The following is a 16,242-nucleotide window of genomic DNA, read 5'->3' on the forward strand; positions in this document are numbered from 1 at the left end:
GATATAAAAGAAAGGTTACAATGGTGACGCCCGTTATGACATTTATAACGTTCGTCATTCCAAATGAAACTGTAACGCTACGTCAGTGTCACACCTTTCTGTGTGTCATCAAAATGCCCTAATAGAACAGGAAAAAAAAGTAATTTCATCTTTGGACCAAACCATAAGGTGAATCGATCCACTATTATGTCAATTATAATATTTACCAATAGGTTATAGTTTTTTAGTATCAAAATATTGTAACTCTATTCAAATATAATGAATGAGATAGATGTCAATCTTTTGAACATTCTTGTTCCTATACCAATAATAATACACTCACTCAACCAAGATTAGGTAGTTTGTATCAAATATTTTGAAGCAGTTATAGTTTTTTTTTAATATAATTTTTATAAATGTGTTTAAAATATTGTAAATATATATATCTATCCAATACAAAGGGAAGTTTCCTTTTTCATATCATGTCAAAGGCATTTGGTGAATATAGAAACTGACTAAAAATAATAATAATAAAAAGAGTTGTCAATTGGAGAAATTTAGGAAAGTGCAGAGTCAACCCTCTTCTTACGAACGCATAATAAAATCAGATTGTGTAAGCCCAACATACAAACCCAATATTAACGCTATTGCATTCTAATCTGTGTTATCTTCATGTGTTGTGTTATAGCAACTTGGAAGGATCATTTATTTCAAATGAAATGGTCATTCAAACCAGAAGAATATTTATTATTGGGAATCATCTTATGAAACATAGTCATCAGTGTGACTTGGAAGGAATCACAATATCATTTTTCACAAATTCATCAGTAAGAGAGATACCAATGTCACCTTACGAAAAGGAATTCTGTGCTGTAAAACGCAGTAACCAAGTTCACAAAGACATGATGGAACAAATAGAATTGTTAGCAATCATCAACCACAATGTGCACAAATACAGGCCAAGACAACTTCGGCGATGATCAAGCTCAGTGAAAGCCACAACAATGGTGGTATATAATGCCCTTGCGAGCAAAATTCACCATGCATGAATCAGACACCAAAAACTACCTCTAAATTGGCTTCTTCTGCGACTGCTCATGGTGTTTGGACACCATCGTCCTTAGACTTGTCCTCTGAGGATGGCCGGTTCTCTGAGTTAGAGCGTTGGACGTCCTCAATCATTCTAACCACATCCTCCATTTTAGGCCGTTGTTCTGCAACTCTTGCAACACATTGCATTGCAACCTGAAGCATCTGAACCATGTCCTCCTCAATGTTGGGATACCTCATCAGCTCCACATCAAAAACTTCAGCAGTCCACTCTTCTCGGACCACAGATTGGACCCATCTAGGCAGATCTACCACATCGTCACGGCCTGGAGATTGAAATGGAGATTTCCCAGTGAGTAGCTCAAGCAGGAAGACTCCAAAGCTGTAGACATCAGACTTCTGGGTCGATTTTCGGTGCTCTATGACTTCAGGTGCACGGTAGCCCACAACTCTTGATGGGGTTGCTGCAGAGCTCATGAGTGGGGCGAGACCGAACTCGGAGACACAAGCATCGAGTTCCTGAGTCAGGAGGACATTGGAGGATTTGATGTTGCCATGGATGAATCTTCCACCACCTTGAGAATGAAGGTGGGCAATTCCACGTGCCACGCCTAGTGAAATCTTTACCCTGGTGTCCCAGTCCAAGGGAGTTCTCCCAGCACCTTTACCACCTGCAGATTAGAGTTCAGATATATTTATTTTAGGACAGGAAATTTGTTAATTCAAACTCCAATGCTGATAGCATCATTTTGGTAAGTTTCATTTTATATGGAATGATGCAAGAAGAGAAAATTCATAGAAATTCAGTATAAAAGGAAGCTTCAATAAATAAATTACACTAGAAGATATCCTAATGACATGGCTTGAATGAATTGAACAACAAGAATAGGAACACATCATGGAGCAAGAATATGGTACACGAGTTCCTATACAAATTTATTCTCATTGGTTTGGATGTGTGTTTTACATTCTAAGTCCGTGCCACTTGTTCCATCCGGCCAAAACAACTGTCTAACATTCCCTAGCAACTACGAACTGTCTTAGATTTCCTATCATTTATTTTCTTATATTTTATTCCAAATATTACATATGTATAAATTTTGATACCTTAGATGATAATATTAAAGATGAAATAATGCAGCATCCACTAAAAAACATCCAAGTGTATGTCAGATTTTCCTGGGATGTACCTTTGTATTGAAGCACAACATAAGCAATTTAAATTTCTGTAACTTAAAAGTGAAATTAATTCATCTTGGATCCGATTGTGCTTAAAAGTGTCTGTTCCTTATAATGGTACTAGTACAGATCTTTAAGACATTTACACCAGCAGAACATTGTCTTGAATTATACGTCTGACTACTAAGCTTTCCGAATAATATTATTTGGTCATGTTCCAGGAGATCTAATATAAAATAGCCAAATAGCGAGTCATTTCTCTATGCTGGAACCTAACAATTATGTAAAAGAAAGTAGCCCTGACCATATTACTAAGTAAAAATTATATGATCTCCACAATGGAATTTCGTCACTTTGTTTTTGCATTTCAAGATGCATTTTGTCAACTATTTTATAACCATTCCAAATGCAGAGGAAGACACCAAATAGAGTAGCACATATAAAATGCCAGTAGATGTATTGAATAATAACTTAACTATAATAGTCCAAAAAATTTAATGAAAAAGAAGCTCGATTTACCATTAAAAAAAGTAGTTCTTTTTCAAGCTTGTTGGCAAACAAAGCTGAAGGGCATATATGCACATGGTGCAGACGACCATCCAGCCTCATATTGTCCAAAATATCCACACATGTTATGATTAGTGTGTTGAAAATAATTTCTGTGGAAATAGCTTATCAGGGAGTCTTTATAAACATAGTAGTTTATTATTTGAATCCATGACTCTATGACCTGCATGTTTGACTAGGTGAATTATTCATAATGATTTTTAAAGTAATTATCTAGGTTTTATTTTAGAGAGCTGAAACACCAGTTGGCATGGGCATCGACATAGAAATTAGACACCAGTTCAACTCAAGAACTACAGCTCATAGGTGATGGTTCAACATTTGGTATACACCAATCCTGACTTCTAATATTTTAGCCATGCAGGAATATTTGAATCTCATGTTATCACTGACTGCAAGTCACGATATAGAATTGGCTAACAGTATCAAGATAACTTTAAAACACAGCATTGTTTCAAAGAAAGTTTTTCACTTAAACAAACAACCTTGTTTGAGAGTAGCAAAGCAGAGTTTTGAAAGTTATACCATGCAAGAGGGTAGAGAAGGTCCCAGAAGGGGCATAGTCATACACCAAAAGCTTCTCATCCTTGGAGTAGTAATAAGAACGAAATGGCATCACATTTTGGTGTTGTCCAACCCTTCCGATTATTTCCATCTGCTGCTCAAACTCTCTCTTTCCCAACACTACCTCCTTCAACCTCTTCACTACCACAGTTACACTATCTTCTAGAACAGCTTTATATGTTGTTCCATAACTTCCTTTCCCAAGAACTTCAGCAGAAGCTCTTAACAGATCTTCTAAGTCAAAATTGTAAGTACACCCTTCAAAGAAAACCAACTTATTCTTCTCTGCCTCTGGAGCACTACTGCTGTATTCCTCAGGTTTCTCAGCCCTTCCACCAACAGAGCCCTTTCCTTTCGGTGTACCACTACCTTCCCTACTCTTTTTCTTTGAAATGCATACCAGGATCACAATCACCAACAGAAATAGAAGGCTTGATCCTCCAGCAGCAATTGCTATTATGATCCTTGTACCTAGCTTTTTCCAAAAGCTTCTTTTGGGCTTTGTAGGTAGTACTGGTGCGGGCGATATGGGTGACGGAGGAACTGCAAAGCATTGTGCTAGAGGAGTTCCACAGAGGGAAGGATTCCCCAAGAAACATTCCGCAGGGAACTTCTTGAGAGATACTGGTATGGGACCACTAAGGTTATTGAAGCTCAGATTTAGATGTCTTAGCTTGGGAAGTTGAAGGTCAGGGATGGGTCCAGAAAGAGAATTGTTCTCGAGATACAATGCAGTAAGTTGGGTAAGATTTTGAATTGACAAAGGAATTTCTCCCATGAAAGAGTTATAGGAGAGGTCCAGGAATGTGAGTTTGGAAGAGAGAGAGGAAGGTATATTTCCAGATAATTTGTTGTGCTGAAGATACAAAGAATGCAGAGAAGGAATTGATGGGACATCAGGAGAGAGATCTGCTACAAGACGATTGGACCGGAGACTCAAGACTTCAAGGGCATCAAGCTTACCAAGTGAGTCAGTAGGGACTTGGCCAAGAAGCCCAACCCCTGGCAAACGGAGGCTTCGTACACGGGTTTGATCTGGTGTACATGTGACACCAACCCAAGAGGAGCAGACTGAGGTCCGAGAACTCCAGTTAAGTTTCCGGCCATGAGGGATAGATGCAGCAAATTTAAGGAGGGCTTGCATATCAGAAGTCAAGTTACCAATTGCTAAAGCTTGGAGACATAGCACGAGTATATTCAAAGGAATCAACAACACCATCTGGAAACCCATAGCTAATTGAAGGTGATGACACCAAACAGACGTTAATGGTAATCTCAAGAAACTATTTGCAGATCCTCATTCCTGCTGTACTGCAAACAGAAGAAATAAAGAGCAATAACATATTAAGTCAGAAGAAAAAATGTGATGGAATTCATCAAAGGTAATAACAAGTCCATAAAAGTATATGATTTTACATATTAATTTGCCAACCACTACAGAAGTGAGGATTGTACACTATATCAATGATCTAGCTATCCATGTTTTCCGTAAGTCTTTTTTACAGTCTGCGCAAAATTCCAAAATACTAACTATATAAACGCAATGCTCAACTACTTGTTCCCCGATACTTGCTAGGTAGTGGTGCTCTCAACATCCCAAGGTCCTACTTCCCTCTATAAACACAAGGTTAATTTGCTTTTAAATTTTTTCTTAAAAGTTCAACTACTTATATCCTAATAACTGCAAGGCGGGCGACAATTTCAAACTGCAGTAGCCTTCAAGAAGGATGCATTTTTTATCTCTGCTTCTCTTATATTTCTTAATTAAGCTGTTATACTTGCACTAATTTACTAACCACTAAAGGGGCAGCTGCATTATTTTCAAATATTAAGAATTAAATTCCTTCACAAAGAAAAGACCAGGATTCTCCGAAAAGGTGAAGAAAAAGCCACAAAAAGAAAACATCGAATTTCCTTTACAAAGCAAATTAGAGTGCTTGAGCCAAAGAAATTTCAACAGCATGCAATAAGAAAATGAGGAGCAAACCTCCAGCAAGCACTGAAGCAAAAGAGTGGTCAACTCCCAGTGAAGTGTAGTCCTACTAAACTCTGCTTGACAAAAGAATCACCCACAACTGCTACAAAGTCATTATAGATCGAAGGCAGAGGCACATTCATCTTTTTCTCTTTTCCTTTTCTTACCAACAAAAGGAAAAAGAGCTTGGAGTTAGCAATGGAGCAAGCGGGGGACTGCCCCAACCCATGGATGCGGTAACATGGGCCACCCTGGCGCATGTTAGACTCGCCCATTAAAAGGACAAAGAGAAACTACCAGAGAGTGACAGGCATTGCAAAAGGATAAGCTTAGTAAAGCAAAATTCTTTATTTAGAAAAAAAGGACTTCAAGTCCAACCTTCTACTCTCTCACCTGATTCAAAGCGGAGAATCTGGGCATGAGTTTACTTCCCTTAACCAGTTCTCGGAGGAATCACCATTGGAGCACCTGAAATCTGCAAGAACCTGCAGGAAGAGTTGCAGACGTATGAGACACATTCGAAGAAAGAAGACAGCGAAGGATGCTAAACATTGAATTGCAACATACCAAGAAAACCTTTGCAGCTCACACTACTAAAGATCCAAACTTTGGCCCGACCAGCGCAGTATCGTTCCTCCACAATCAATGTTCTCCACCGTAATGCGACGCAAGCGTCCAACCGAAGCAAGAAACTATGGTTCTTGCCAAAACCTCCACAGAAACCTCCAAAAAATAGACCAAGAACCGTAGAACCCACGGCGCTCGTCTAAAACAGAGATTTTTAAGGCTTCTCAACAGTCATTGAAGCCGAACGAAAAGATGTCGAGCAGAAACCAAACACCAGGATCAAAATCCCACCCATGTAGCTCCCCCGCCACGAAATCCTCTCTTACCAGCTCGCTGTATTGACTCCTCAAGCAACCGAGTCCGCCATTAGAGCACGAATCGGAGCTGCTCAGTCTCGGCGAACTCCTTGCACAAGGGGAAGAAGGGTATTAAAAGGGGCAGCTTTACAGAAAGGCCCTCGTCATATAACAAAATTACCATTTTGGCATGCTCGAGTGTCACGTGCATCAAGCGTGATGGAGAAGCGAAGCAAGGGCCATCAGATGGGCGACTACCATCACTGAGGTGATCATGACCGTCAATTTGAATGGGTCCAGCTGCATCTTGGAATAGATAGAAGCTCATAGTACGAGTACAACCCATCATTGGTTGGGGGCTTGAAGAAATGACATCTAACACATCACCCACAAGTGAGATGATGACCGACACATTTTTGTGCGCAAAACGAGAGGAAATGATCCCATCCATTTGGCTTCATTGGCTAAAAGGCTAAGAGGATTCTTTGTACCTCAAACCAAAAGAGAGAGAGAGAGAGAGAAGAGAGAGAGTCGAAAAGATTACATGGGCAGGTCAAGCATAGGTCTTGTTATTAGATGTTGAGATCTTGTGTGTGTTTGGATGTATCCTTTTGAATCCTAGTGATGCTACAGTGGAGAATTGGAGTAGGCAAGCAGAAGCTGCGTTGGCTTTTTCTAAACACTGTGCAGCTAAAGGAAGTCAATGGCCAGTAGGGAATCTTGATGGCGTTGTGACCACTGATATCGGAGAGAGAGAGTTAAGTGATTTATATGAGTTAGGTTTAGGAGCTGATGATAAAGCAAATGGTGGTGATTATGTTCATTTACCAGTGATGATACTTGGATTTCTTATCTTTCGGTAAGATGTACTGTTTTCACATATGCTTTTGCAAAAAAATAGATGAAGTTTATATTTTAGCTTATTACAGTGTATGACGTTGCGAGTAGGAGAAGATGAAGTCCAAAGCCCTTGCTTTAGACATTGGACTGTGAAACAAGTTGCTTGCATAAAGAAGATGAAGGTTAGAACTTGAGTTGGGCATGTGACAATGGCTGTGCTTTTGAGCATATTGCTTTAAAGACAGACCTGGATTTTGTGCTAATACATATGAAGGTTAGACTATGGATGTTGCTTCAAGGACAGACCTGGATTTTGTGTTGATACATATGACAATGGCCAACCCCATCCCCCAAAAGCCCCCTATTCACTATTTGCAAACGAAAAGTATTTGATGTTGGGGGTTTTCATGGCTCCATAATAAGAAAAATGCATGTTCCTTTAGTACAATAATTTTAGTCTTTTTTAGATCTTATTGGTATCGAGAAGATGAGAAGAAACAAGCACCATGAATCCTAGCAATCTCTTTGAAATGGATGTCTTTAACTGTCTAAAGTAATAAGAGTCGAGTCGATAATAAGTAGAGTTGCTAGCGAAAAATATGTTTCTTATAGTCGCTTGCTTAATTATATTGAGCTACCTCACCGATATGAATTAAACATCAAGTACTATAGGTCACTTAGCTTTCTACTAAGATGAAGAGAAAAGGAGAGAGTGCTACAACTTACCATTTCATGCAAAAGTTGAGGATGATAGTTAATCTTCTTTTTTCTTTGAGTCCACTTATTATTCTCCTCATGGTAGGAAGAGAAATACGGTGTCCAAACCTTTTATCTGTGCTCAACATCTCCTAGGTGAATTCTGTCAAGTTTAACTATGTGAGGGAGAGATAAATCTCCAGCTGTTCTGGAAGATTTCCTCTGACAACTCAAACACACAGAGGATATTTATGAGCTTTTGACTGAGGTGTATATGCTTTGGAGTTAGGGCACTGGCAGAAGAGGTAGGTACACATACTTTAGTTCCCTCGGCTTGCAACTCCTGACTCACTCATGGACATGATCATATGGGGGCAAAAGAATTACTCATCATACCAAACAATTTCAGCTCATTTACTAACATTAACTTCATCAAATGAATGCTATACTGTTGTAGGGTAGAGAACATGTGCTGCAATACAAAGGTGAGAATATACATTCACCTGATGCCAGTGACACTTTCCAAAACATGAATGAATCAATCTGAGTTGAACTAGAATACTTGATACTAAAGGGATTGTTTCATGCTTGCAAACATGGTTTTGTGGTCTAATCTGAGAACTACATATGGAAGCTTTGAAGAGTAAGGGAGCCCTAACTTACACAAGTTTTACCATTTGCACTGAGTCATCTTTTTTGCTAGTTGTTGCATGTACCCTTCCAACCAAGCTGGTCCACACTTCATGTCATTTTGTAGCAATTGTTTTGCCAACTGCCTCAATCCTTGTTTCAATTTTAGTGAGTGTAAAGCTTCAACAACATGGGATCATTTCCTGAGCTTGTTCATGACATGTCAATGTTAAAACCATACCAACACTCTTGTTTCCTTTTTTTTTTTTCTTTACCTTTCATTAGATGTAATGAAATGTTCATTTGGTAGATGAAACCCTGAATAATAAGATACATTTATTCCAAGAGAATATTGACTTTTGAATATATTAACATGAGAAGAAAAATGCAATTATCAACATAATATTGCAAAAAAAGGATGTGAAATGAAATTTTCTCTAAAAATGTACCATGCAGAGACAATACAAGGTAGTGTAATCTTTAAATCCTGAACTGCCTTAGACCTAATGGCATATATTAGCCAGTGTAGGTAGCAACAAGCTAGTAGTGGTCCTTGATACTGTAGGACAACTCCCATGAAAACTTGGTCACATGAGCTGCTGCTGCTTCCTTTTGTGATATCTTTCCATGGGGTCATTGTCAGTGAACTCAGTTAATCTCCATACTTTGAGCAAGTGGCAAAGAGTTATAGAATACTTCAGGAGAAAAAAGAAAGAAGAGTCACTTGTGATGGCACATTGAAGTAGAGTGTAAGAGAGAGAGAGAGAGAGGGAGAGAGAGAGAGAGAGAGAGAGAGAGAGGTGGGGGGAGTGGGGTGGGGGAAAAGAGAAGAAAGTTGATGGTATATAGTAGCAGTAGATATGAGAGTTTGCTCTCTTGTCAAGCAAAGGTTTGAAGGCATTAAGATAATGTGTTTTGCTTCTTGTTAAACTCATACTACTTTATTGCACAATAATGCTAAATCCTACAAAATTAGAGAAATAAAAATAAATAACAAAAAATATTAATTTTGAAAACCGAGTATTTTAGTTCATAAAAAGGGAGAACTTTTTTATATGCTGTCGCAAGCATAATTTGTTTTTGCAAGAGATTGATGGGTTTGGGGGATATTAAGAATATAAATGAACATATCATATCTCTTTCTATTTGAGTTAAGCTTTTTAATGGATTGATAGACTCTTAAAATTTAACATAAAAATAAGCTTAAAATAAATTTTATATTCGACCACCTCAATAGGGGGAGTACTAATGATAAAAATGAATAGCTCGGTCTTATCAATTAACTTCAATTTTTGAATAATTTGATAACCAAGGATAAAATATTCATATGATAGTGCTACGATTATAGGAAGAAATAATATATAAATTATGGAAGAAATTGGTTGAAGCATGCGGGAAATAATAATCATTCTTTTTCTGTGCTCCACTGATCAACAACACACAGGATTTCCCAAGTTTTCCTACTTAATTGTTCTAGCAAAAATAAATTTCATTGTGTGTATCACTTGCATGAACACCACATGTTGACCAAAACTTGACCTTCTGGACAATATAAAATTTCTCTTCTTCCAGTTGAAGTTTAAATCCTTGTGAAGAAATGCACAAAGTAGTTACATGTTCATCCCTGTTGGGTAATTGATAGGAAGCATTTATTACACACTTCATCAACAACGCATTCATATTGGATAATAGATAGATACCATAAGAACAGAACTGGCGACATCTTTTCACCTCACTCCTGTCAAAGGAATAGTAATAATTCAATTCAGCCCTACCAAGGAGGAAAACCTAATTTCCATGCAGTGATTAGTAGTATTATACGGCAGTGATTAAGAACTGAGAAGTACAATATGGATCCATTGCATTCATATTGGGAATGGCCTTATTCTTAACTCCTGTGGTTGTGAAAAAAAATAAAAGAAAGAGAGAGAGAGAGAGAGAGAGAGAGAGATGGCATTTGTTTCAACTTTCAATCAGGAATCAACTCATCCTATGAATTTTGATCTCAATAATGATTCTTCTAACACTTACAAAATGTGGGCATTATTGATGTTCATGATAAGATGTGATAAGTAACATAAGTAGGTATAATATAGTCTTTGCTTGACCTTAGGGAGTTGTGGTGAAGTATTTGAATTCCTGGGGACAACCTAATCAATGGAAGTGACCAGAAGTGAAAACAAGTGGATGTTTTTACATATCTATATTGTTACTATTACATCACCAATATATATATATGTATAAAGACTCTGCTAGCTACGATGAAACAGGTTCTACATGGCACACTGAAACTGTCACCAGTCTACTAAATTAGCCATTACAATAAAACCAATGTTTGACAATAACATCAGTCTTAGGAACCAAAATGGAATATGTATTACATTGTGGATTGGATCAGGTATTTTGATCTGTTAATATCAATTGGATAAAACATATATCCACATCAACAGCCTCTAGTAATAAAGAGAAACAAGCCTTTGATAAAAACATGGGTTACCAAACAACAGAACAGCATATCACCAATCAACCATCACAAATGCACGGAGCACAGAGAACAAGAACCAAACTGTTATAGAGGATCAAAAAGGTTCCGGAAGAGGCTCAAATCGGTGATCAAACAGAGAGCCTTGATCAGATTTATCATCGGCACTTAGAAGCCAGCTTGCATTCTTTAAGTCCTCTTTTGTCAGCATCGCATCGTACCTGTAGCTACCATATAGATCTATGTCATTCATTCTCTCCCTTCTCATAAGGTTTTCCCTGTCTGGAGACTTGGTACTAGTGTTCATGTTATACAATACGCCTCCATTGAAGTCCCCAGAGGTTCCATCATAACTACCATTTTCGGCAAGGATTTCATCATTAGTGACAGGAACAATGGTCTCTGACACTCGAGCAGTTCGACCTTTGGGAACTGCAGACCGGATACTATGAGGAAAGATTGATGCACCCCGAATGCCCCCCAAGCTTTGTCGAATGTCCTACACCCACACATAAAGAAGACCTCAGAAGTTTGATCTACTATATATTAAGCATCTATGAACTATGTCATTATCCCGCTTTAGCTCATTGCAGACAAAGCAGGAAACAGAAACTCTTTTGCAGGAAACTTAAATGCTTAATTCAAATTTCTGCATGCATAAAAATAACTGGAGCATACCATATGCTTAATAGCCATGTCGAGTGACTTCTTTGAGATTGTTCTTCCAAATCCGGTGTTCTCTGTAGAGGAAACCGGTTTAATATTCCTGCGAGGTCCAGCTTCAGAACCCACAGGCTTTTGGTTATCAGATGAATTAGCATAGTGTCCATTGCTATGTAGAGGAGCTTTTGGTGGATTTTCTGGGAACTTGCTCCGAGAAATAATTGGTAAAGATAGCCTCCGGTTTGTAACAGAAGGAACCACTGGTTCAGAATTCGAACTAGCTCGGATGGTAAGTGCCATTCCTGGACGTGTCCTGCCAGCAGATAGAGGACGCTCAGGCAACTTTGTCCTTAGGTTTGGTGGCACATCATTGGGAAAATCTGGGAGATTAATTGGCCGCACTGGAGCCCTAGGCCGTGGATTTGGGGAGCTGGGACGAGATGAAGATACTGAATTTACTGGAGCCCGAGGCCGTGGATTTGGAGAGCTCGGACGAGAAGAAGATGCTGAATTTACTGGAGCCCGAGGCCGTGGATTAGGGGAGCTAGGGCGAGAAGAAGATGTTGAATGTGGAACTCGACCATTGCTAACTGGCAAACGCCCAACAGATGGGGACCGCCCTACAGTCGAGGCTGGTGTTGTTGTTCGAGCAATGGGCTGACGAGTGGGCGTTGATGGCCGGGAAGTCGAACGTGCTATTATGGAACTAGAGTTTGAGTTTACATTGGTAGAAATTTGAGATCTAGAGGTTGGAGTTGCAGGCCTAGAATTCTGTGATGGTTCAGATTTAAGACCCGGAGAGACAGAGGTTGGTCGGGTTTTTTGAGGAGTGGATGAACGCATCGGCACAGGACGAGAGGCTGGGGTCAATGACTTTGCAGCTGAAGGGGTAACTGGTCTCTTGCTTGGGGTTGATGGCCTTGAGGTGACCGAAGCAGAGCTAGTATTGAGGACTGAGGTTCGATTGTTATTAGATACATAGCTAGATGAGACAGAAGCACGAGTGACCGAACTACTTCTAGCAGGTCTTACAGAATGGCCATTCTCCGTTTGAGAAACAGAAAGCTGCACAGCAGATAGAAGAGTGAGATGCATTATCAAGACCCCCTTGTGCTAGCATTTTATATATACAAACAACAAATGGATCAAGGGATTTTGTGCACTGGTATCCATCATAAAAAGCACATGATGCAAAATGATTGCAGAGAAAATCAATGCATTGATTCTAGCTCTACGAGTTTTTTCTATAATAAAATTTTGTCTCAAGTTAAGACTTTCTTTATTTTTTCAAGAATATATGAGATACTTGTTGGATTCCTACCCTATCAGAAAGGTTCCCCTAGGAAAATATACGGATTCCAATACAACTAAAAATAAAATGATAGTAGAAGTAAAAAAATGAGCCTCTTATAAGAAAACTCATTGATACATTGTGCAATGAAACTTTCTACTTTCAATAACTAAATAGCAAGTCAAATATGTGTCATCATATAAAGAAACTCAATCCAATTAAGATGAGTAATAGTAAGTTTACTTTAACAAAATGAAAGGTATGCTTTCAAACCATATCCTGAATAGAAATTAAATAAAAATGACTTGTATTACTCAGAAACTAACAGCAATATATATAGTGCTCCAATTTTTAACCATCTTATTAGGTATTGTAGCATCCCAAGAGCCTTGCCTAAATAGATTAATTGCATGTAAAGGCCTCCTCTTTAGGCTACTTGCATGTTAAATAACCATTATGAAGACCACTAAGTTTGGAGAATTATTCTCCGGTAATTTGTGCATATGCAATCAATAATAACAATAAGAAACTATAATGTCTCAACTATTTGAGGCAAGCTACATGGTCCAAGAAATCATAAAATTACGCATATGAATCCAAATAAGTGAAGAGTTTACAAGAGATTATAATTATTAATCTAATAAATCTTAGATGCTGGTCCAAACAAGCAGGTAAGCATGAAGTTCAACATTTGTTAAGGAAATGAGCGTTAGGATGAAGGTTAGTACTGAGACATGAGTGCTCTGAACTTTTCACGACATAGAAATTTTCCAGTTTTGGTCATAAACATTGAGGTTCACCAATCATCTAATTAGATTCAACAAAAAAATTGGCATATTAAAAGAATAACATGCTCAAATCATATCAGCTTTATGGTATTAAAGGATGAACAACATTTTGACTAAGAAACTTCTACGAAGAATATATGAAGAATGTCACTGAAATAGTAAATGCCACAGTAGAATATACAAACCCTAGATGCTCTTGTAGTTGAGGATGATCTAGCAGTAGAACTACGCTTAGGTGCCACAGTAGGTAACTGACTCTCACTAGAAACCAATGAAGCAGCCTGAGGTGTTCCAGGGGGAGTTAGAAGCCTGTTAACAGTTAATTTGAATTGAAAAGTAATCAGCTTCAAACTTCATTAATGATGTCAATAAAAAATAGTCAACTTGTGATGCAAAGAAAAGAAAGAATACAGAATTTTAGTTCTAGCAGCATCAATATCTTAATGACAGGAGAAATTACAGTTGCTAAAGTGAAGATGAATATTTCTTAAACTCAAATATGTTTATAACATGCACAACTGATCATGCTAAGTGCAAGTAATTCAGCTTTGCTAGGTTATAAGTGCCTCATACACCTTATTGGATACAATGTTAAACACAGAATCCTTTTTTTCTTTTTTTAGACTAGTTATAGCCACAAGAAGGGCTGTAATTCTGTTCACTATGTAAAGATAGAACTGCAAAGAAAACTTAGTTTAGAGATGGATAAAAAGGTACGTAGCTCTTTAAGATCAATATTTAATATACTAAGAAACATTGGAGTACTGCACAATTTAGTTTCATCTAAAGTCTGGACATTTGGAAATAGGTGAAATACAAACTAGCATAGGATGATACAAGAACACAAGAAATCCCTGAAATCATGCATATTTGATTTCATTTCCTAGGAAGAAAAATACATTTTTTAGTTACCACCAATAGTGGCTCAAATTATTGCTGAGAAGATTACACTGTATGCAATGGACCTTTCAAAAATTCACCCACATAGAGCTCATATACAATATTAAGATTGTGATTTACACATCTATTCCAATTGTCTTTTGGAGAAATTGTATTTTCCATCTGATGAAATCTTGGTAAATATTGGATGTGTTGTACTCATTTGATGGTTCCTAGTCATGCCTAACTGAAAGCATTCTCATTGAAGACATGCAGGGTTTAATATGCCAGTTTCGCAACTTCCTTGTCCAACACTGAAAAGACATAGTATAGGACATTATCAGTAAAGGGAGAATGCTCCTACATAACAATTTAACATCATGAACTCAGAATTATGATCTTCATTCTTTCACTGTCATTTTTCTGTCAAAATATCTGAAGAAATCTCAACATGATCCTTTTTGAGCATCTGATATTATGTTATAAACGCTTGTACTTAAATCACACTGTCCTGGATCCAATCAGGAAATACTCAACATTGCCTTCCCGAATGAGCATGGTAGTTCAGATGGTTGAAAATTACCAAAGGTTGCATTTTTCACACCCTATCGATGTTGTTGACCTTTAGTAAATCTTTATTTGAAACAGCACCAGTAATAACTAGTTTCTAAATATGTCAACTTGGGGATATATCTAAAACATCCAACTCACCAAAAAACATACACCAAAGTTGACAACTAATGGCGGCTTAAACTCCTAACAGTGAAAACACGGCTTTTGACATCAATGATTCAGGAATCTTACAAAACCTTACCAAGAATCTAGAAAAAGCTTCAAATTGCAATATTTACCAATCGTAATCGTGCTTCCCGATGTCGGCATCCAGCAAGTCATCCATCCCGATCCTCCCAATCTTGGCTTCCCCAACAAATTTGTTAGATCCTAGGGCCACAACCAGCAGAAAAAAGATGAATCGGCAAACGCAGCGACGAGAAGGGAAAAGCAACAAATTCAACTAGAACAACAGCCGGGACCTTCCTGGACGTCGGATCCGGAGGCAGATCCGATCGGAGGGCCAGCGATGCGGCTCCTGGAGAAAAGATCCAGCTCCAAGCCGTCCCCCTCCGCCGACACCCGCCCTCCGCTGACGAGGCTCCTCCCGCGCCGGAGAAGCAACGACGCCGCCGGAGAATTCCTCGAAGAGATCAGCGAGTCCTCGGAGATGCGGCTCATGTGAGCGCTGATGCCATCGCCGTCGTCGGAGTGGAGGGGGGTCCTCCAAGATCGGATCCAGAGTAGGAGGCGATTGAGAGCGAGAGAAGAAAGAGAAGAAACTCTTAAACAACGACAGGAGGAGAAAGCATGTATTGTTTTATTATTATATACACGCTAACAGATAGATAGATAGATGTGTAAATCTATGTATATATATATATATATATATATATATTAAAGAAAATAGGAGCATAAAGAGGGGAAGGTAAATAGGGTAGAAGGACTAAGAATAGTACGTGGCAGTTATCCATTGGTTTGGATTCATAAGTTGGGATTATGTGTTTTCGCCCAGCGACCAAACACACAAAGCACGGTCTCCCATTGGCAAGTCGACGCTCGGTCGCGCGAGCACTGTTGTCTCGGCCACCATTAACGGTAGGATTTGGTTAGCTATTTCCATTAATAATGAAGCCATCCTTTTTGCTAATGAAACATTTGCTCAAATATAATTGAAATTTTTTTGACAAAGTAAATATGCACCTCTTTTCATTCCATGAATTTGCATCGATTATATATATATC

At 38.4% G+C, this 16,242-nt stretch overlaps 2 protein-coding genes across 5 annotated transcripts; both read right to left on the reverse strand.

Moving 5' to 3' along the window:
* Positions 1–774: 774 nt before the first annotated feature.
* Positions 775–6,267, reverse strand: LOC103989040 (probable inactive receptor kinase At5g58300). Of its 4 annotated transcripts, XM_009407777.3 has the most exons (5): positions 5,882–6,267; positions 5,708–5,799; positions 5,327–5,471; positions 3,301–4,650; positions 775–1,700 (listed from the first exon to the last, which is right to left on the reverse strand). In XM_009407777.3, exons 4-5 carry the CDS (start codon positions 4,568–4,570, stop codon positions 1,075–1,077), a joined length of 1,896 nt encoding a protein of 631 aa, XP_009406052.2. In that variant the 5' UTR covers positions 4,571–4,650; positions 5,327–5,471; positions 5,708–5,799; positions 5,882–6,267; the 3' UTR covers positions 775–1,074. The 4 variants fall into 4 exon arrangements, with proteins under 4 accessions (XP_009406052.2, XP_065044488.1, XP_009406051.2 ...); XM_065188416.1 differs by lacking the exon at positions 5,327–5,471 and having other exon boundaries at positions 3,301–4,645; XM_009407776.3 differs by lacking the exon at positions 5,327–5,471.
* Positions 6,268–10,629: 4,362 nt separating this feature from the next.
* Positions 10,630–15,812, reverse strand: LOC135676820 (uncharacterized). The gene is made up of 5 exons (XM_065188417.1): positions 15,481–15,812; positions 15,298–15,388; positions 13,753–13,876; positions 11,504–12,553; positions 10,630–11,324 (listed from the first exon to the last, which is right to left on the reverse strand). The coding sequence occupies exons 1-5, from the start codon at positions 15,677–15,679 to the stop codon at positions 10,923–10,925; spliced, it is 1,866 nt and encodes a 621-aa protein (XP_065044489.1). The 5' UTR covers positions 15,680–15,812; the 3' UTR covers positions 10,630–10,922.
* Between the last annotated feature and the right edge of the window lie 430 nt (positions 15,813–16,242).

Source organism: Musa acuminata, chromosome BXJ1-6, assembly GCF_036884655.1.
Source record: "Musa acuminata AAA Group cultivar baxijiao chromosome BXJ1-6, Cavendish_Baxijiao_AAA, whole genome shotgun sequence".
In the NCBI taxonomy this organism is placed as follows: Eukaryota; Viridiplantae; Streptophyta; class Magnoliopsida; order Zingiberales; family Musaceae; genus Musa; species Musa acuminata.